Source organism: Meles meles, chromosome 9, assembly GCF_922984935.1.
Source record: "Meles meles chromosome 9, mMelMel3.1 paternal haplotype, whole genome shotgun sequence".
NCBI lineage: Eukaryota > Metazoa > Chordata > Mammalia > Carnivora > Mustelidae > Meles > Meles meles.
Genome location: NC_060074.1, coordinates 46,990,328 through 47,008,571, shown reverse-complemented (window position 1 = coordinate 47,008,571; position 18,244 = coordinate 46,990,328). Strand labels below are relative to the sequence as shown.

The following is an 18,244-nucleotide window of genomic DNA, read 5'->3' as shown; positions in this document are numbered from 1 at the left end:
TTTTGAGTTGAGTCTTTTGTTTAAGCCCTGTACACCTCGTCCAGAGACTTGTATGCATTGACTACTGCTGTGAGTCAAGTTGCCCCAAAACGTAGAAACTTAGATGTTTATTAGGTCACATTTTCTGTGGGTTAGGAAACGTGGTGGCAGGTGGCTGGTTCTGGCTGAGGGTCTCTGGGGTTGGCAGTCACAGTGTTGGCCAGAACTGAGCCAGCTGGAGACTGGCCGGGGCCGGAGACCTCCACTCTTTGTCATGTGGACCTTTGTGAAGCTGCTTGAGTGTTCTCACCACTTGGGGTTTCTCCCAGAGCAAGCGATCCCAGGGAAATGGAAAGCGGAAGCTGCGGGGTGGTTTTTATTTTTTAAAGGTTTTGTGTATTTATGTGAGAGACAGTGCACAAGTGAGAGCGCACAGGCAGGGGGAGCAGCAGAGGGAGAGGGAGAAGCAGACTCCCCAATGAACAGGGAGCCTGATGTAGAACTTGATCCCAGGACCCTGGGATCATGACTGGGAGTGGAAGGCAGACACTTAACTGACTGAGCCACCCAGGCGCCCCTCCAGGGTGTTTTATGACCCATCTTGGACGTCTTCCATTGTTTCCACCACGTTCCCTTCACTGGGAGCAAGTTCCCTCAGTGCAGTCCACACTCAAGAGAGGGAGCATGAGAAGCTGTGTACATGCGTTAAGGCCCCTGTAGGCCCTGAGGGGTGGGCTGGGAGTGTGGTTTGTGCAGGGACCAGATGAGCCATGTGGGAGCTTGGGGAGGGTGGAGGTGGCTGCCCAGGACTTTTACTTCAAGGGATCACGCGTTGTGAGGTGGGCTCGGAAGGAGGTCTTTGAGGCCAGGATGGAAGAGTGAGCCCAGGGGCCCAGGTTTTGAACCAGCGAAGGAGAAAGAGATTTAGTTTCTTTGAAGGTGCTTGGTGACTAGTCACATGAGTCAGAGAGAGGGCAGGTGCTGCAGGATGGTGGTGCCAAGTGAGGCAGCCCTGGGGGCCCTATGGACTTGGAACAAGGACTGGCTTTGTGCCCCGTCAGTTTAGGAAGCTCATGGGACTCCTCTCGAAAGAACGGTCTTTGTTCAGGGACATGCCTTGACATGGATCAGGGCAGGCGTGCTCTCCGTCACATGGCCAGGCCAGGTCTGGATCACAGGGCAGTTTCTGGCCCACAAATCCATGCAGGCCCTGGGTTCCACCCCCAGCAGCCAGAGAGGGGCCCAGTGTCCTGGTCCTGCGGGCAACAGGGTACACTCTGGGCAAGGCCTTCTCTCTGGGAATCTCCAAATGAGGGAAGAGTACAGGTGCGAGGCCCCCCGGCTTAGCCAGGCCCACAGCCTACAGGAGCAGCCCCCACCATGCCTGTCTGAGAGCCAACTTTGCCATCAGACCACAGGGATGAATGGGAACCCAGTCAGCCACCCCAGCAGGTGGAGCTGTCTGGACCAGCAGCACAGGGGCCCAGAGCCTGGGCTGCTTTAAAGTCACATGAGCAAGGATTCTCCTGGCTGCTCTTGGCCTCTGTGTCAACCACAAGCTCTGTGGTACAGAGTACCCAGGGTGGTCGTGACAATTACGTGAGAAAGAATGCAAGGTACATTGGCTGACCTTGGCAGGTGGAGGGATGGTCAGTGAGGACGATGGTCCTCGGTCGTGAAGGGTGGTCAGTGAGAACATGGACTGCTTCTCTGTGGGATCGTTTGAGGTGGAGTAGGAGTTGGGTCCTAGAAGCTTGGGTCTCTGTTCCCCAGATAGAAGGTTCGAGCTGAAGAAATTCCGAGGTAGGGCTGGAACAGGGCCGTTTCTGCTGTGCTTGCACCATGAGAAAGTGGGTCCCACCGCTAAGGGCTCGAAGGGTCGAACTCATTTGAAACACGATTAGTGTTGAGTTTGTGTGGTCCTTGCTCATCCCAAAAGCAGGTATCACTGTCCCATATTAGGACAAGGAGGCTGAGCTTCAAAGGGAGGAGGTGGTGGGGCAGGCGTGCTCTGCTGTGGGGAGCACACAGCCCGCACCCCAGCCAGCCAGACCTAGTTCACTTTGCTCACTGCAACAGAGGAATGGCTTCTTTTCAGTTGGTGTTATAGGTTAATATTTTTTCCAAGCACCTAATAGGAATTTTTCCCCCAACTCTTGCTCTGGAGGGTCCTAGGGCTCATGCAGTCAGTGTTGCCATGAGCACAGTGTCGACCGTCTCCACTCGACTCCAGTGCCCTGCAGCTGGCGAGCCATGGGGGCTGCAAGCTGTTCGCTATGTCTGGGTGTGCGCTGGCTTCCCCTTGGCTTGCTCACCTTCCACCAAGGAGAGGTCTCCCCTGGCCTGGGTGGGCGGGTGGGCGATGAGCTCCTGAACAGCCTGCCCTGGGCCTGTCAGAAGCTCTCCCATGGGCTGTGCTGGGCTGGCCAGCGTCTGACCGCCCTGCCCAGGCCTGTGTTTCGTGGTCATGTCCTTGCTCTGGGGCTTTTGCTCTCGCAGGGTCTGGGCTGGGGGTGGTTTACCAAGAAAGTGGGCGGGGCGCAGGGGCGGCTGACATTAGGGTTCTGTTGGCAGAAAGACAGTCTGTGCTGGGTGTGCAGGGTAAGCGGGAGCAGGGCCAGGGCTGATGGGGAAGAGTGACGCGGGGGGGGGGGGAGCCGAGGGGAGGCCATGCTAAGGAAAATGAGGCTGAGGTCCAGGGGGCCCGCTGTGGATGGAAAGGCAAGCTGCAGGCAGAGGGAGGGCGCCTCAATTCACGTGAGCATTGTGTGGCTTTGTCTCACTGTGACCACCTGGTCTTGAGGAATCCCACTTCTCATTTCCTCTGTACTTACTCTTCAGACTCCTTTGCTAACTCTAGAACATTCTTTGTCCCGTATTCCAGCCCATGAATCCTCTCTGCATCGTGATCTTTCTACTGAGTGTTCTTTTTGGAGGAGAGAGGGGTCATTTTTTATTGTAGTGATGGCTCTGTAAAACAGTTTCCAAGCCTCTGCCTGGTTCTTTTCCATGTGTCCCAGTGTCCTGCAAGTGCCCATCCCTGCTTTATGGCATATTTCAACCCCCCCACCCCTGCCATTGTGGCTGAAATTTTCCTTCCACGTGTTGTGATGTCATCCTCTGACCACTCCACTTGCTGTTCCCTTGGGTGCGAATTTGGTCTGGCTGCTGCTGACCTGCTCCTGGGGGTGCCGGGCTGAGCGTTATCTTTAGACCTGAAGTTCTGCCCCAGGCACCTGGCCTTAGGGGAGAGACCTACCCCCAGTGAGTCCCTGAGGGAGTGGGGGGCACTCCTGAGGCAGGCTGGACTGCACAAGACACTGCCTGAGGGACCCTAAGACCAGAGAGGCTCCCAGCAGCATGGGGCACTGTGTGCAAACCTGCAGTCTCCTTCCTACCTTCCTCGAGTGTCTGCTCTCCTCACAGGCCCACAAGAGCCACTGCTGGAGGCCATTGCCATCCTCTTTCTGGACATCATGCCCCTGGCTCCCTGGACACCGCTCTCCCACCTGGCTGGCTGCTCCCTTCTCCATCTCCAAAATGCAGCTGTTTCCCAGAGTTCTGTCAGTCCTGCAAGGGTCACTACTGCCACTTGCCACCCCTTTTAGTGCACGTGGTGGGAGTGGCTGTGCGGGCCCCCCTGCTCCGTGTGTGCCCTTGCCATGGCCAGTGTGAGCCCCTCCTCAGCTCTCACTCATCTCTGGCAAGATGTCTGGAATGTTCCAGATGTCTTCTCCTTCGTCAGCACGGATGGCCCCAAGGAACCACAGCAATGGGAAGCCCACCCCACTGCCCGTCTATAGCACGCAGGAGAAATCCCCCTTGTTGAAAATGTTGGTATTTCAGAGGGTTTGTTGCTGGAGAGTGACTCCACCTGTGGCCGAGAAGCTGGTCCTGAGGAGGGTGCCTCTCGATCAGAACTGGGGACACGTGTGCTGTGGTGTGGGGCGGATGGGGCCGTGACTGGGAGCTGCAATGTTGCCAAGCTGTTGTGAGGCGATGGAGTGATATGGTCAAGGCCAGCCCCGGTGACTCACGGGCAGATGGTGTGTGAGGCGTAGCGGGTCTGGTGGGAGCAGCAGAGTGTTGGGCACGGGCGGCATCAAGCAAGACAGTAGGAGGGGAGGAGCTGGGCCACGACAGTATTCCGGGGTTTCAAGCAGCAGGGAAGAGGAGTGGCAAGAGGCTGGGAATGCAGGGCCTCACAGGGCTGGGAGCACTGCAGCTCGCCCCAGAGAGTAGCTCGGGGCCAGGACAGACCATGACAAGGACAGTGTCAAGGATATGGGCATCGCTCCCCAGTTGTGTCGCTTCCGCAGAGTTGGGAGAGAGTAGGCAGGCGCAGCTGGGCAGGAGGGAAGCCGGGGCCCAGCAAGACACCGTGGCCATGGCCGTGGAGCTGCGAGCAGATCTGCATTTTTGAGAGTCAAACTGCTGAAGAGACCAAGAGCCCAGGACTAAAAAGTGTGGGACAAGAGTCTTGAAAACCACCTTCCCTTTTGCAGGGAAAAAGCTGAGAAGGCAGCTCAGTACCCTTCCCCCAACCCAGGGCTTTTTACTTGACACCTGGTTCAGGAAGAGAATGGACCCTCCCAAGGGCAGAACCAGGGCCACAGAGAGCCCCCACTGGCAGGACTGGGTCCCTTGCAGGGTGCAGGGTGCTGGGATTGCTATGTGGGGGCGCTGCTGGGCGCCTCCCATGTTCTCCCTTCTGCAGGTATGTTGCTACAGTGGCCCTGTCCCTGTTCCCTGCAGGACAGGTGACAGGCCCAGCTCACAAGTTTCTGGGTTGAGTGGGCCCCACTTAGCCCTGGTGCACAGCCCTACATTCATGGAGACCACCGAGATGCCAGCTGTGGGCTGCACCATGACAGCAGGGGGACAGGGCCGTCTCCTTGGGGAGAGGGGGGAGGGTCTAGAGTGCAGAAGAATCGATGGGCTATTGGTGACCCAGCGGCCAGGTGTGGTGGTGCTGGGGTTCCTGGCCCACCATTTCTGGTCCTCCCATGTCCCGCCCCCCTATAGAGAGCAGGGCTCTGGGCCTGGGACTGGCCAGTGGCGCTGCCCTATCAGGCTGGGCCCATGTGCTATCGTAAGCAGAGCCTGGGCTCAGCCTGTGGTCTCAGTGGCTGCCTTGCTCCCACAGCCCACTGCTTAGTCAGTCACCTGTCATGGCAGACGCCTGAGTGGAGTCCCTGCCTTGTTTCCCCTTCTGGGCTGCATTTGTACCCGTAGCTTCTGCTGCACCTGTGAGATGTCTGCGGCCCCTCGCGCCTGGTTATCCAAGACCAAACTCACCCCCACCACGCACCCCTTTTTTCACTCCAGGTTGGGATGGGGGCCACTGCTGAGAAGGGCCCAGATCGAGAATGGTGGCAAGTGACAAGTGGTCAGCGGGGAGGGAGCAGAGGCCTGGCCCATGAGAGGGCAGGGGTGGCCTACTGCAGGTCCTTAGAACCCCAGGCTGCAGGGCAGGATCTGGGGCCTCTCAAGGCAGACTGAGGAGCGGTGGAGCACAAGGAAGACCCTTTGGCCCCCTCAGTCTTCCCCTGTCAGAGGACAGGCCATCCACAGCCCTTGGCCCCCACCCCAGGGGAACCCACTGCCCACAGAAGATGAGTCGGGTGAACAGGCTGGGAGGTTGTTTGCAGAGTGGAGGTTTAATGGGACAGTCATGGTGACCCTGTTGCAGAGGTCCCCTGGTAGCCCAGCTTGGACTGCCAGGGCCCCCAGGCCTCTCCCAGCACGGTGGGCCTAAAGAGAGCACCAGCCCCACCTGCCCTCTTCCTTGTGGGGTGTTACAGCCACAAGACAGACTGTCCTGTCCCACTTCCCCTGGGGCCCAGGACCCCGTGTTCCCTGAGGGGCTAAGGCTTTCTGGGGACCCCTCCCCAGGGAGGTCCACCCTCTCCTCAGTGTCCCCTGACCCTATGCTAAGGGCATGTCTGTGTCCTTGTCCTCTGCCAGGGGCCAACTGAGACTGCCGATCCCCGGGGTGGGGTGCAGGGCTCCGTGGTGTGGAGGCGTGCTGTGGGGACAGGGCAGCCTGGATGTCGCGGCAGATGTAAGGCACAGTGTGGCAGTAGCCGTGGGGACTGTGGGGCTATCACCCCAATGGCAGTGCCCAGCGGTCAGTGTCAAGACAGGGAGGCATGGCGTGTGCTGGCTGCTGCGGGCCTGCAGTGCAAGAGAGCTGGGGGGACCAGGTCCACGGGCAGCGCCAGCCAAGAGGAGGTCCCTGGGAGAGTCCGAAGGAGGAGGCATGGGCCCCGGGGAGCTCCTGGCCAGAGTCGAGGCACAGTCATGGTGTGCCCGGGCCACAGAAGGCACAATCGTGGTGTCTGGGAGGTCAGGGCTAGGCAGACACGTTGACGTCCCTGAGAGATATGGCGCTGCTGGGGGCCTCATCACCAAGCAGCAGGGCCGGCGCGTCTGCGTCTACCTCTGAGTCCGCTCCGGCACCCGCATACTCCACGCTAGGCTCCGCGCTGGGGCCCAGGCCCTGGGACAGGATCTGCTGGATGGTCCTGCGCAGGTTGGGGTGCAGCCGGCCCTGTGTCTGGTAGAACACCTCCAGGGCAAAGGACTTGAGCGCGCCAGTGCAGAGGTCCTCGTACAGCGGGATGGTGTACATGCGGGACATCTGGGGAGGTGGGCACACTGTCGCCCTGGCCCCGCCCCAGCCCCGCCCAACCCCCCACAGCCAGCCTGCCAGCCAGCTCCCAGCCTTGCCCCCAGCCAGCCCCACCCCAGCCCCGCCCCCATGGCCAGCCTGCCAGCCAGCTCCCAGCCCCAGCCCCACCCCCAATACCAGCCAGGTTCCCACCCCCCCACCAGCCTCACCCCCACCGCCTGCCCAGACCCGCCTGCCCTCACTCATGCTGCCCAAGGCCTCTCACCTCATACACCGCTGTGGGCCTTCTGCAGAGGCCTCATTTCTAGGGAGCCTGGACTCAGGGGCACTGAGGGGGACAGCCCGTGTGGAACGGGGGTGGGGGGGTCTAGTGCCCCTGGAGGCCTGGGATCCTCAGACAGCCCTGGGACCAGGTCAAGCATGGGACTGCCTACAGGCCTAGGGTCACGGAGGCCTAGACCTCCAGACTATGCTCCCAGCTCTCCCTCTGGAGGACTGATGGGGTCCAGGCTCCTCCTACCTGGTGTGCCGCCCCCCATGGCAGCCCAGCAGTGTGGTGGCAGTGTGTGTGGGGGTGTTTGTGCAGGGGGCTCGCACCTGGCTCTCCAGGAACCGCCGGACCCGGTGCAGGTCGGGGTAGTAGTCATTGCGGACCACGATCTGCAGCCAGCGGATGCGGATCTCGGCGTTCATCGAGTCCAGCAGGGACGAGTAGCACTTGGACAGGCTCATCACCACCTCTGGGAGGCCACAGGCAGGTCAGGGCTGGGCAGGCACACCCCACCCCAGACACCCTGGCAGCTGCAGGACCCACCCTGGGGCAGCGGGGACCCATCCAGGAGCCGGTCCAGGAACAGCGCTGTCTGGAAGGTCCTCCACTTGGAGATGTCAATGGCACTAGCTGAGGCGGCTGCCTGGTCCAGAGGCTCCGCGGTCCACAGCTGGAAGAGGGCTTCCACCGGCCGGGTCAGGCTGGATCCCTGAGACAGGTCCGGCTCGGCCAGTGGGGGGCCCGTGGCATTGAGCCAGCGCTCAAACTCCAGCCCTACAGGGGAGAGAGCGTCCTGGCATCCCCCTCGGTGTGACTGTCCCAAGGCCTGGGAGATAACATCCTGGGGTCCCCACCCAAGCCAGGAGACCCAGATGCCGAAGGTGTCCCTAGGTGTGGCCGTCCCAGGGCCTGGGAACCCCAGGGAGAGGCAGCTAGGGCAGGCTGGGGTCAGCTCTGGCACCTGCCACATTAAGCCACAGGAGTGGCCTCTGTGAAGGAGCATGAGGGGGTGGTACAGAAGAATCAGGCTGGTGAATAAGGTACCCCTGTCCCTCCATGCCTCTCATGGAGACCAAACAGTGAGGCACTTTAAACACAACCCTGGCACCGGGGGTGTGGTGGGGGGCCATGTGTATGGGGGGTGGTCTGCACCATACGGGGACTGGCCAGCAGCCAGCTGATAAACCGACAGTATGCTCTAAAACCCTGGGCCACTCTGGGGGCAAATGCTGCCCAACCGCCACCCCCAAAACTCTTGGTGTACTTATGAGCCACCTTGTCCAGACGGCCAGCCACACCTCGTTGCTCTCCACCAAATCTTGGCCTCTCCCTAGATCTCAGACCCCAGTCTCTGCTTTGGGACCCCAGCCCTTAGAGCCCAGAGACATCTTTATGGGCATCACACAGGTGGGCCAGGCCTCAGACAGCCCCAACACAAACCTTCCCCTGCCCAAGCAACCATACCCCAAGCTCTTTGCACATACTGCCTAACTCAGTCTGCTTGACCTAAGTGGTGCCTCCTCAGGGAAGCCTCCTGGGCCCCACCAGGATAGGAAGCACAGGCTCCTCTCCGCACCCACGGTGTCCCCAAGTGTGAGGCTCACACCATCCGGCTGAAAGAGGGACAGCTGAACCCAAGGGGCCTTTCCCTAGGCAGAAGCGGCAGCCTGTGCAGTAAATCTCCGTCATCCTCACATCCCCTCTGCTCCCCTGGTGGGCCGAGGGCCAGCTGGCCACAGACACAGGGCAGGCAGTGGGCCTCACCTGCCCGGCAGTCCACGCTTTGCTCCTTCAGCTCTGGAAAGAAGCTCAGGAAGGAGTCCAGCAGGTCCTGAGCTACCACGCTGGTGAACTTGTACTTCTCCACGTAGGCCTACACAGGTGGAGCAGGGCTCAGCAGGCCTCGGGACTGGGCATACCATCCCCCACCAGAGCAGGGTGGGCACAGAGGCACTGGGTGGCTGTATGGGCCTAGTCAAGTGGCTGAAATGGGGAGGGAGCTAGAGAGAGGAGGTGGTGTCCTGCCCTGCTGCACCCAGAACAGGAGGCAGCCCTGGGAGATGGGGAGGAGCTCAGGGTAAGCGGCGGGCAGGGCCTGTCCTGGGGAGAGCGCTGCTTACCCGGAGAAAGTCGTCGAAGCGCTGGGGGTCTCCGCAGAGCTGGGACAGGTAGTACACGAAGCAGTAGCCCTTCTCATAAGTAAACAGGTTCATCAGGTGGCTGGGGTTCACCCCTGCAAGGGGAACACCCATGGGTCTGGGCAGTGTCCCTACCCCAAATAGGTCTCCCGGGATGGGGAGAGGGACCTGGGGGGGTCACATGCTGTGAAGCAGGAAGGGCCAAAGGCCCTCACGTACCTGGATGCCCAGGAGTGCAGTAGGGGTGCCTGCCCTGCCCAGGGAGCCTTGGCAGAACCCGAGGGCCCACATGACATGGTGGCCAGTGCTCAGAGAGGGTGGCAGGCTGAGGGAGCCTAGGGTACCTGGCCTGGCCTTGGCAGGGATTCAGCTAGAGACGCTCTGGCCAGAGGATGCAGGGGGTGGCAGGGTAAAGCCCTGCAGGGTGATGTCTGCAGGACCTGGGGCGAGGCCTGTTGGGAGTGGGTACCTGGCTCCAGCTTGACCTGCAGCTTGCTCACTGGACTGTCCTCCCCAAGGAGTTTCATCTGCCTGTGTAGGGCATCCAGGCGGAAGGCCGTCTCCAGACAGGTGAAGGCAGCCCCTGGACGGGGGCAGGGGGACAGTGCAGGCAGCCTGAGCACCTGGGCAAGTTTGAGGCTACTTGCCCCAGCGGCTCCACCCTGAGCCCCATGGAGCAGACCCAAGGCCACCCTGCTGGACACACACATGCTGGGGGACAGGCTGGGCTCTCAGCCCCTTGGTGGCACCAGCCTCCTGCTACCCACCTCCTCTGCACCCCACCCCACCGCCCAGGGCCGGTCACAGGCAGTACCATAGGTCTCGGTGGTGATACGGCGCTGGGCGTAGGTGGCCAGGCCCTCACTCAACCACATCTCCTCCCACGTGGCATTGGTGACAGCGTTGCCGAACCAGCTGTGGGCCACCTCGTGGATGACATCGATGACCAGAAACTCGTCACTCTCCAGGATGGAGGAGATGATGAAGGTGAGGCAGGGGTTCTCCATAGCCACGATGGGGAAGGAGGGAGGCAGGAAGACAATGTCGTACCTGTTCGGGGTGGGAGGGTGGGCAGATGACCTGAGACCGCTGTGGGCCTTGGTGGTGCGTGGCTCTTCCTCCCCAGTAGGCCCCCGTTCACCCCTTGGGAGGGCGGGACTTGCCCTCTGCCTCCCCGGGACATACCTGCCCCACAGGTACGGCCCATACAGCCGCTCGGCTGCACTCAGCCACTGCTCCACTGCACCTGACAGCTTGCTGGTGGCCGTGGGCAGGAGGCACGGCTCGGCCCACACCCGGCTCCTAACACAGGGCGGAGAGGGCGGGCAGAGGCTGACCGGCCCCCCAAACCCGCTCCCCGACCAGGCCTCCCCTCTCCTATGGGCCCAAATGCCCTGCCTCACTTGAGGGCTACCCCCCTGCAGGCCCTTCCCATGGCAAAGGCCAAGCCACATGCTGACACGGGGGCTGGGATTCTTCCATCACTGACTTGAAAAAACCCACCCAGGCTGGAGGGTGCGTGGGGCTGTGGTGTGGCTCTGGCAGGGGGACAGGCTTGAGGGGGACCCTGAAGAGGCCAAGAGCCCCCAGCTTCTGGGTCGGGGATGGGAAGGTGCGAGGGGCCTGGCAGGGATGGGCTCTAGCTGAGGCAAGACAAGGTGGGGGGTGGGGCTGGTCCCCACGCTGCGGGGTCCCCCCGGGGCAGCCACAGGTGCAGGCCCCGTGCCCTGCCCATGGCAGGACTTCCCTAGAGCCTGGGCTCCCTCCGCGGCAGCCACCGCAGGAAGCGAGCAGCAGTGGCCCTACCTGGGCCCGATGTCTGCCGGCTGGAGGTCCCCGGCCACGAGGGCCACGAGGTAGGCGGGCACGGGGTGCTCCATGTGGAAGCGGTAGACGCCCTCCTCCTCCACGTAGGTGCTCTGCGTGGCACTCATCAGCACCTGCACCCCCGACGGGGCCTGCATGCGAGGAGCCCCCACCCATCAGGGCACCCTGCGTCCTGGATGGGGAACCCCACGCTCTGGTGGAAAACCCTACAACCCGGGCCAGGGAACCCCAGATCACAACTAGGAACCCCAAATCCTCCAATAGGGCACGCCCTATCCAGGACAGGCAATCCCATGCCCTCTGTCAGGGTGACCTATGGCAACTAAACACCCCAGGTCAGGAAACCCCATTTCCATTGCAGGGAGCCCCACATCCCCGACAGGGAGCCCCGTGACCTGGGCTGGACAGCCATATCCCCGTCAGGGCACCTCTCATCACAAAGAGCCCCCATGCTCTGCTGGCAACCCCTCTCCATCTGCCTCCTCCCACACTGGGCTTCTTCCTGGAGGGTGGTGAGGAGGCAGGCCAGGCCGGGGGATGCTGACCTTGACAACGGCCGAGTAGGTGCACTTGACTGCGGGCGTGTCGAAGCAGGGGAAGAAAGAGCGGTTGCACACAGAGTGGCCCTGGGTGAAGACGAAGGGCTTGGCATTGCCATAGGTCAGCTCAGGGTCCAGCCACCAGATCTGCAGGCAGGCGGTGAGCAGGCCATCAGCTGGGGCCACCCTCCCTACCACAGAGAGGCACGAGGGCCCCTGTCCCACGGAAGGGGTCACATGGGGATGCCAGGACCTCCCTGCCAACCATGCCTCACTCCAGGAAGCTGGGCAAGTTTCCTGGAAAGAGCAAGGCCTTATGAGCAGCCCCAAACCTGTGGTCCTGCTCAGGCTTCTTGGCCCAGAGCCTCTGGGGGCAGCAGACAGAGAGGAAGACAGCGAGGGCCCAGGAAGAGATGGCCTGCTTGGGCTCCTCCAGGGCCAACAGCTGCTCCTGGTCACCATCGCCTACCCAGCCCTTAGTGGACCCAGAACGCGGCCAGCAGGAGGCTGGGCACCCAGAAGCCAGCCCAGGGGGGTCTCTTGGCCCCAGCCCCTGTTCCAAGCTTCCGAAGGGAAACTGAAGCAGTGTCAAAGACTCAAGTCCAAGTTCTTACAGGCCGGCAGCAAGGAAAAGGAGCCGAGAACGTGAACATGGGAGAAACCGGTGCTTCCTGATGACCCCACATACCGGAAGGGAGCTCCTGAGCCCAGGGCCACCCCTGAGAATGGGACCAGGCACTTGGAAAGGATGGGCCGGGTGGGCCAGGAGTGGCCATGGGAGGGCTGCTGGGGCCTATGTGTGGCCCCTGACTCTGTTCTCCCCACATTCCCCTCTGCTGGCATGTGATCACTGGAGCAAACTAGATTGTTCCTTGTCTGCTCCAGTGACCAAGCACACAAGCCTCCACCCAGGAACTACCCCCCACCCAGCCTCTGCAAGTGATGAGACCGTGGAATCCATGGCTGTGGGCGTTCATGCTGAGATCACAGGAGCAGTGGACCACCAGACCCAGGAGGGGCCGCCACCCTCCTCCCCCGCACCACCACCACAGACCACGGACCCAGGTGGATTTCTAGACCAGGCAGGGCTGCCTATCTGGTTCCGGTCAGATCCTGGCCAATGTTCACCAGTTTCTTTTGGAAACTTCCTTTTGGCTGCTACGTCTCTGTCCCCTCACTTCGGGAAGCCAGCAGTTGTATGTTCTTTTCTGCTGACCCCCCAACTCCTACCCCAGGCTACTCCATTTGCGCAGAAGGCCTGTCCAGGGAGCCTGTTAGAAACTGCAGAGTCCTGGGCCCCGCCCCAGAACCACCAGGGACCAGCACCCAGGAATCTGCGTTAAGGAGACTCTGCAGCAGATCCTGCTTCAGATGGTCCTTGGCCCATGCTGGGGATAGGTGCCCACAGTCCCCCAGACCTCTCTCCCACCACAGCCTCCCCTCCCACTGACCCTCCCTTCCTTGGGGCTATCTGCAGGTGGCGCCCAGCTCTGGCTCTCTGTTCCCACCACCAGCATCCACTTCTCAGCCCAGCCAGAGGGCCCAGCCAGCACTGCTCTCTCCTTAGCCTAGTTGAGACCAATGGGGGCCACTCCCTCCCTGGGAGCTGGGGGCTGGCGCAGACCCCGCAGGCAGACAAGGCCCGGCCCTGGAGGTGAGCCATCAAATTCTTTCAGGGTGCAGGGGCCAAGGGGCTGGGCCCAGGCTGCTGACTCTGGACGCCGCAGGGCAGGCAGAAAGCTATTCTTGCTGGGGTGGGGGCAGGGTATGGTGTTCAGGAATGGGATGCAAGAGACAAATTGCCTCTGGAGGAGTGGGTCCCCACTCCCAGCAAGCTGCAGCCTCGCCTGGCACTGGGACAGGTTCAGGGATCTAGGTCTGAGTCCTAGAACAGGCTAGGGAGAGAAGAGCCTGAGCCCTGAGGTATTCCTGCAGGATGGTGGGGGCCTGGGGTCAGAGGCCAGAGCCTCCGTCCTCTGCAAGTGACCCAGATGGCGGGCCACGCCCCAGTCCCCATGCCCACAGCTGCATCATCTGTGGGGACCATGACGCCCCTCTCCGCTCCAGTCACCCAGGGATGACGGCTGCTCTCACTGGCCTGCCCCAGTCTCCAGCGGCCTGGCGTGCGTCCCGGCCCCACCGTTCTACTGGTCATGGTCTTGAGTGGACCAGATGCAAAGGCTGCAAGCTCCCAGACTGAGGTCAGGGAGAAGCACGTCTCTGTGTTCTCACTGCCATGCGGGAGACACATCTGCCACCCGTCAGAGCCCCAGATTACCCGTGCAGGCGGCAGGGGCCAACCAAGCAGGCCAGCAAGCTGGCACACTCGGGGGAGCTCAGGGCACGCACTGTAGTGGTGGGGCCTGCTGAGGGTTCCAGGAAGCCCACAGATGTGCGTCTGGTCTGAGCTCTTCCCATCTGGATGTCACCTTGGTGGCTCCTGGCCAGATGCCACCACCCCACCTGTCCCTTTGCATGATACAGACAGTGACAGATGGAACCCCCAGGGCCTCCCAGAGCTGTGTGCACGCTGTGTCCGTGGGGGGAGAGCGGTGTCGCATGTGTGCTGTCCACATGGGAACCCAGGCAGGCTCCATGCTGCAGGAGTGAAAGGGCCTGCTCCGTCTTAAGGGCCTCATTGCGGCAGACCTGAGCCACCCGGGCTTTCTGGCAGAGCCTCTGGGGCGGTGGGTGCTGGGCGCCCAAAGCCCTGCAGAGCCCATGTGCCTGTCTGCGGGGACACCCAGCAGCAGCCCCCACCCCCACCCCAGTCCTCACTCACAAGGCCCAAGGCACAGAGCCAAGCCGGACCCTGTGTGGCTCTGGCAGCTTGGTCTCTCTCGCCACCTCCAGAGAGCAGATAAGCTGCCCCCAAGCGCTCTGAAGACCTAGGTCACATGGAGGCCCTTGTACGTCTGACACCACCCACCGGCCCGCCCCTGGTGCCAGGCTCCGGCAGACCTCAGGACTGGCTCGAACCCACTGGAAGCTGTCCTCATTCCTGGGCAGGGACAACCCCAGCACTACTGAAAGGAGAGGTCTCCTTGGGTGGCATGCTGTCCCTTGCCCCCACTCCACTGGGCCAGCACCAGGACTCTCACTGTTTCTAAGGCTCCTAAAAACTCCCCAGGCATCCGCTGGCAATCACTGTGGGCACCTGAACAGGACTCCGGGGCCAGGTGGAGGGGTGCCAGGCTGGAGGGCGCAGGCTCCCTGGGGCCGGGCTGGCCCCGCCCTCTCTGCAGGTGCCCCAGGGGTAGACCGCCGGTTAGGGTCCCCTTGGCTGGCAGCGCAGGGAGAGGCCGCCTGGAGACCACCCTGAGCCCTGGCCCCGCGGACTCACGGCGGGGGCGTCCGTCGAGGTGTAGCGCAGGATGACCTGGAAGGGCTGGTGCGCCTGCAGCTCGGGCGGCAGCGTGACAGTGAGCGAGGAGCCGTAATCGGTGAACGGGTCCACCCTGAAGGCCAGCGGGCAGCAGGCGGGCTCGGCGCCGGGCGCCTCGGGGAAGGCGGGCAGCGGCGGCGGCGGCGCGGGCCCGGGCTCGGCGGCCGCGAACGCGAAGGCGCAGGGGGGCTCGTTGGCGGCGGCGGCGGGGGCGCGGCGGAAGGCGGCCGAGTGCAGGCGCAAGGCCGGGTGCGCGTCGAGCACGAGCGCGCGGGGCGCGGGCCGCAGCGCGCACAGCTCGAGCACCAGGCAGCCGGCCAGCTCGCGCGCCTCGGGCCGCAGCTCCAGGCCCAGCTGCAGGTGGCGGAGGCGGAAGAGCTGCGCGCTGGAGGCCGAGGCCACGTCTAGGGCGGGCGGCGGCTCCGGCGGCGGGCGGGCGGGCGCGGCCTCGGCGCCGGGCGCCTTGCAGCAGCAGCACTGCGCCGCCATAGCCGGCCGCGCTAGGTGAAATCCATGGGCGGCGGCCGCGCCGGGCCGCGGACAGCGGGCAAGGGGCGCCGGGCGGCGGCGGTGGCGGCGGTGGGGCGCGGGCACAACAGGAAGTCGCGCCGGGAGCCGCCCGGCCCGGCCCCGTGCCGTGCGCCGCCCCGCTCGGGCTCCGCTCGACCGCCGCCGGGGGCGCTGTGCGCCGGGCCGGGCCGGGGGAGCCGGGGACGCGGAGCGCACGGGACCCGGGCGGGGGCGGGCGGGGGAGTCGTGCTCTGAGGATACTAGGTTGGGGGCGCTCTGCTTGGGGGCAGGGCCGGGGAGTGGGTAGAGGGAGGCGCCGTGCGTGGGAAACCTGGAAGCGGGGCCTGCATGTACCAGTGCGCGGGCCATGTAGGGGGTTCGCCCGGCTGGGAGCGGGGGGAGCTGTGCGCGGGGCCGACTAGCAGACCGGGGGTCCTGTGGGTGTGTTGTGTTCTGGAGGACCAGGGCGCACAGCGGCATGGGGGCACCGGCTGGCCAGGCGGCCTCCCAAGCCCCGTGCTCTTCTGCCTGGACTTCTCAGGGTTGTTGCGTGCGGGTTCCTGGGGGTAACGGCTGCCTAGTGCAGTCTCTGCTTCTTCCAAGCCAGGAAGTACATACACGCCCCCCCCCCCCCCCCATGAGACCAGTGGTCTGTGTTGTGGCCCATGCTGGAGCTTGGGGGCCTTAGGGCTGTGCTGTCTGATAAGGTGGCTCTAGCCACGTGTGGCTATTTACATTGAAATGAAATACAATTATAATTTTAGTTCCTCCCTGGCATAGCCTGTTTCAAGGTCTCTACGCGTGTGTAGGGTACTGGTCAGTGGCAACTGTGTTGGTCCGAGTGGATAGTCCATCTTCACAGAAAATGCTCCAGGGCCCCCTGTGGAGCAGGTGAGTGCTGGGGCCTTAGCGGGATCCACCCTGCTCCCCACCCCACACTGCAGGGTTGTGTCCGGAGACCAGGGTCCTGTCCAGAGACCGGGGCCCAGAGGAGAGGGCTACACACCAGGGAGGCCTCTACCTGAAGCCATGGAACGAATGAGGCCACCAAGTTGATGCTGTTATCATGATGGAAGAATTCAGATCTCCGGGGAAAAGGGGCTCTGGGGCCTGGAAGGGCATCCAGGAGCCTCACACACTGCTCTCCTCTGCTCATCCTGGAGTAGCATTTAATCCTCCTGGACTCTGTCTTTGCCTATAACCCAGGCGGTGGCTCCTGCCTTCCTCCCTGGGAGCAGGGGAGGTGGTGGGAGCGAAGGCTGGTGGGAGGGAGGACCATCTCCACCGGTGTGGAGTACTTGCACTGAAGCATTGCTTCAATTTTCCCATGCATCCTCTTAGTTGAGGTAACACAACTCCGGACTCCCCAGGAACCCCAGGGCTCCTGTAGTCACTTGGAAGAGGAGATCAGTTCTATGTCTAAGACTCAAAAGAGAAGAGAGCTGGGGTCTGATTGGTCCTAATTCACATGGCCCAGCGCCTGCCCATGTGGCATGGTCCTGAGGCACTGGGCAGAGGGTTTTAGATTATACTCCCAGATTTAGGAGCTTTTCTGAGCCCCTTCCCCAGGCCAGTTGGCTGGGGCTGGAGGAGCATCAGGACTACACGTAGGTACCCAGATGAGCCTGCCCAAGTCCCTTCAGTCAGGTTGACCAAGAGCTGGTGCCCTCAGAAGCCATCAGGGGCTTCCTGTCTTCCCAGTTCCCTGGACTTGGAGAAGCAGGAGTTACCTCTCATCCCTTCTCTGCTGGAGGGCCCTGCAAGGGTCCCCAAGGTCAACTCTGCACACAGGACGGGTAGAGTGGGGCAGCCTTGCTGGTCCACAGCTGTTACCCTCCCCCCTTCTCCTGGGGTAGGGATGCCTGCTACCCATTTATGAAAGGAACCAAAACAAGCCAGTTTTAGAGCAAACAAAGCTGTTTTGTGGGACCAAAGTCAGCCCACTGAGGTACCTTGTGAACTGTGAGGCCCACAGGTGGAGGGGTGTGGTTGTCCTCAGTCTCCACCCTGTCCCTGTCCTGCAGGGGACAGTGCCTTCAACACAGCCCTGTGGCCCTTCCCTGTAGCCAGTCTGTTCCCCAGCAGCAGGAGGCAGCATTGCACTCCAGCCTTCTGGAAAGCCACTGTCTAGGGGAGGGAGGTTGGGGGCGGCTGCAATGCACTTCTCCCCTCTCCCCACCCCGACCTGACCCAGGTTGACGAAGGCAGAATCAGGGCTATCAGACGCTGGGGTTTCTCCCATGGAAACTGTCTTCTGGTGATCAAATCCTGGCTGGCTTGGGTGGGCTGAAGCAGTTGACACTGCCTATGCCCTGCCTTCCCCTAATGCTCACTGGCACCCCCCTCTAGGGGCACTGTGCCCGGGAGGGGTCAGGTCCCTGGCCTCACCTGCTGGGAGGCAGATGTGGAGGCAGGCAGAGGTCCTCAGGAGAATGGGGCCTCTGGTGAGAGTGTCTCAAACAGAACCAGTGGGTAAAACACAGACGTCTTTCAACCCGGCCCAGCACTGTCGCCCTTGCACCTTCGTTACCCAGAGCCACAACAGCCAGCCAGCGGTGGGAGGGTGTCCCAGCAAAGATGCTGTGAGTGTGCTGGGTTAAAAACTTGGACTCAGGTCCTGGGAAACGGCTCGGCTCACCTCTAAGCCACTGTAGCCTGGCCTGCTGAGTGGAGACGGTGATGGCAGCTTCCTTATGGAAGGGGTTGGTGGCAAGGCGATGTGAGCACTGAGGTGCCTGGAGAGAGGTGGTCAGCAAGTCCTGTAGAAGGTGGTAGAATGTGGCTTGGCCGAGGTGAGCTGCAAAGGGGTCATGACAGGAGCAGCATTCAGGGGCGGGAGCTGGTGACGTGACACTGTGAGGGGCTGGGTGTTGGCCTACAATGTGTGGTATATGCTTGCAGCCAGGGACCGACAGAGGCTGTCATTCCTGCCACAGTCAGGACCCAGGTGCAGGTCTAACG

The 18,244-nt window shown here is 62.3% G+C and overlaps 1 protein-coding gene across 1 annotated transcript; it reads right to left on the bottom strand.

The window, feature by feature from the left end:
- Positions 1 to 5,620: 5,620 nt before the first annotated feature.
- Positions 5,621 to 15,398, bottom strand: RNPEPL1 (arginyl aminopeptidase like 1). The gene is made up of 11 exons (XM_046018183.1): positions 14,732 to 15,398; positions 11,395 to 11,535; positions 10,829 to 10,980; positions 10,208 to 10,324; positions 9,837 to 10,072; positions 9,492 to 9,605; positions 9,005 to 9,117; positions 8,649 to 8,757; positions 7,428 to 7,658; positions 7,211 to 7,353; positions 5,621 to 6,622 (listed from the first exon to the last, which is right to left on the bottom strand). The coding sequence occupies exons 1-11, from the start codon at positions 15,260 to 15,262 to the stop codon at positions 6,335 to 6,337; spliced, it is 2,175 nt and encodes a 724-aa protein (XP_045874139.1). The 5' UTR covers positions 15,263 to 15,398; the 3' UTR covers positions 5,621 to 6,334.
- Between the last annotated feature and the right edge of the window lie 2,846 nt (positions 15,399 to 18,244).

What these genes read in the sequence shown, in the direction of transcription:
- RNPEPL1 (XM_046018183.1), bottom strand. Translation starts at nt 15,262, where the DNA reads ATGGCGGCGCAGTGCTGCTGCTGCAAGGCGCCCGGCGCCGAGGCCGCG. An exon ending in CCTCGACGGACGCCCCCGCC is followed by an intron (nt 11,536 to 14,731) that starts GTGAGTCCGCGG and finishes GCCTGCCTGCAG; the next exon opens with ATCTGGTGGCTGGACCCTGA. An exon ending in GCAGGTCAAGCTGGAGCCAG is followed by an intron (nt 9,118 to 9,491) that starts GTACCCACTCCC and finishes TTCCCCTTGCAG; the next exon opens with GGGTGAACCCCAGCCACCTG.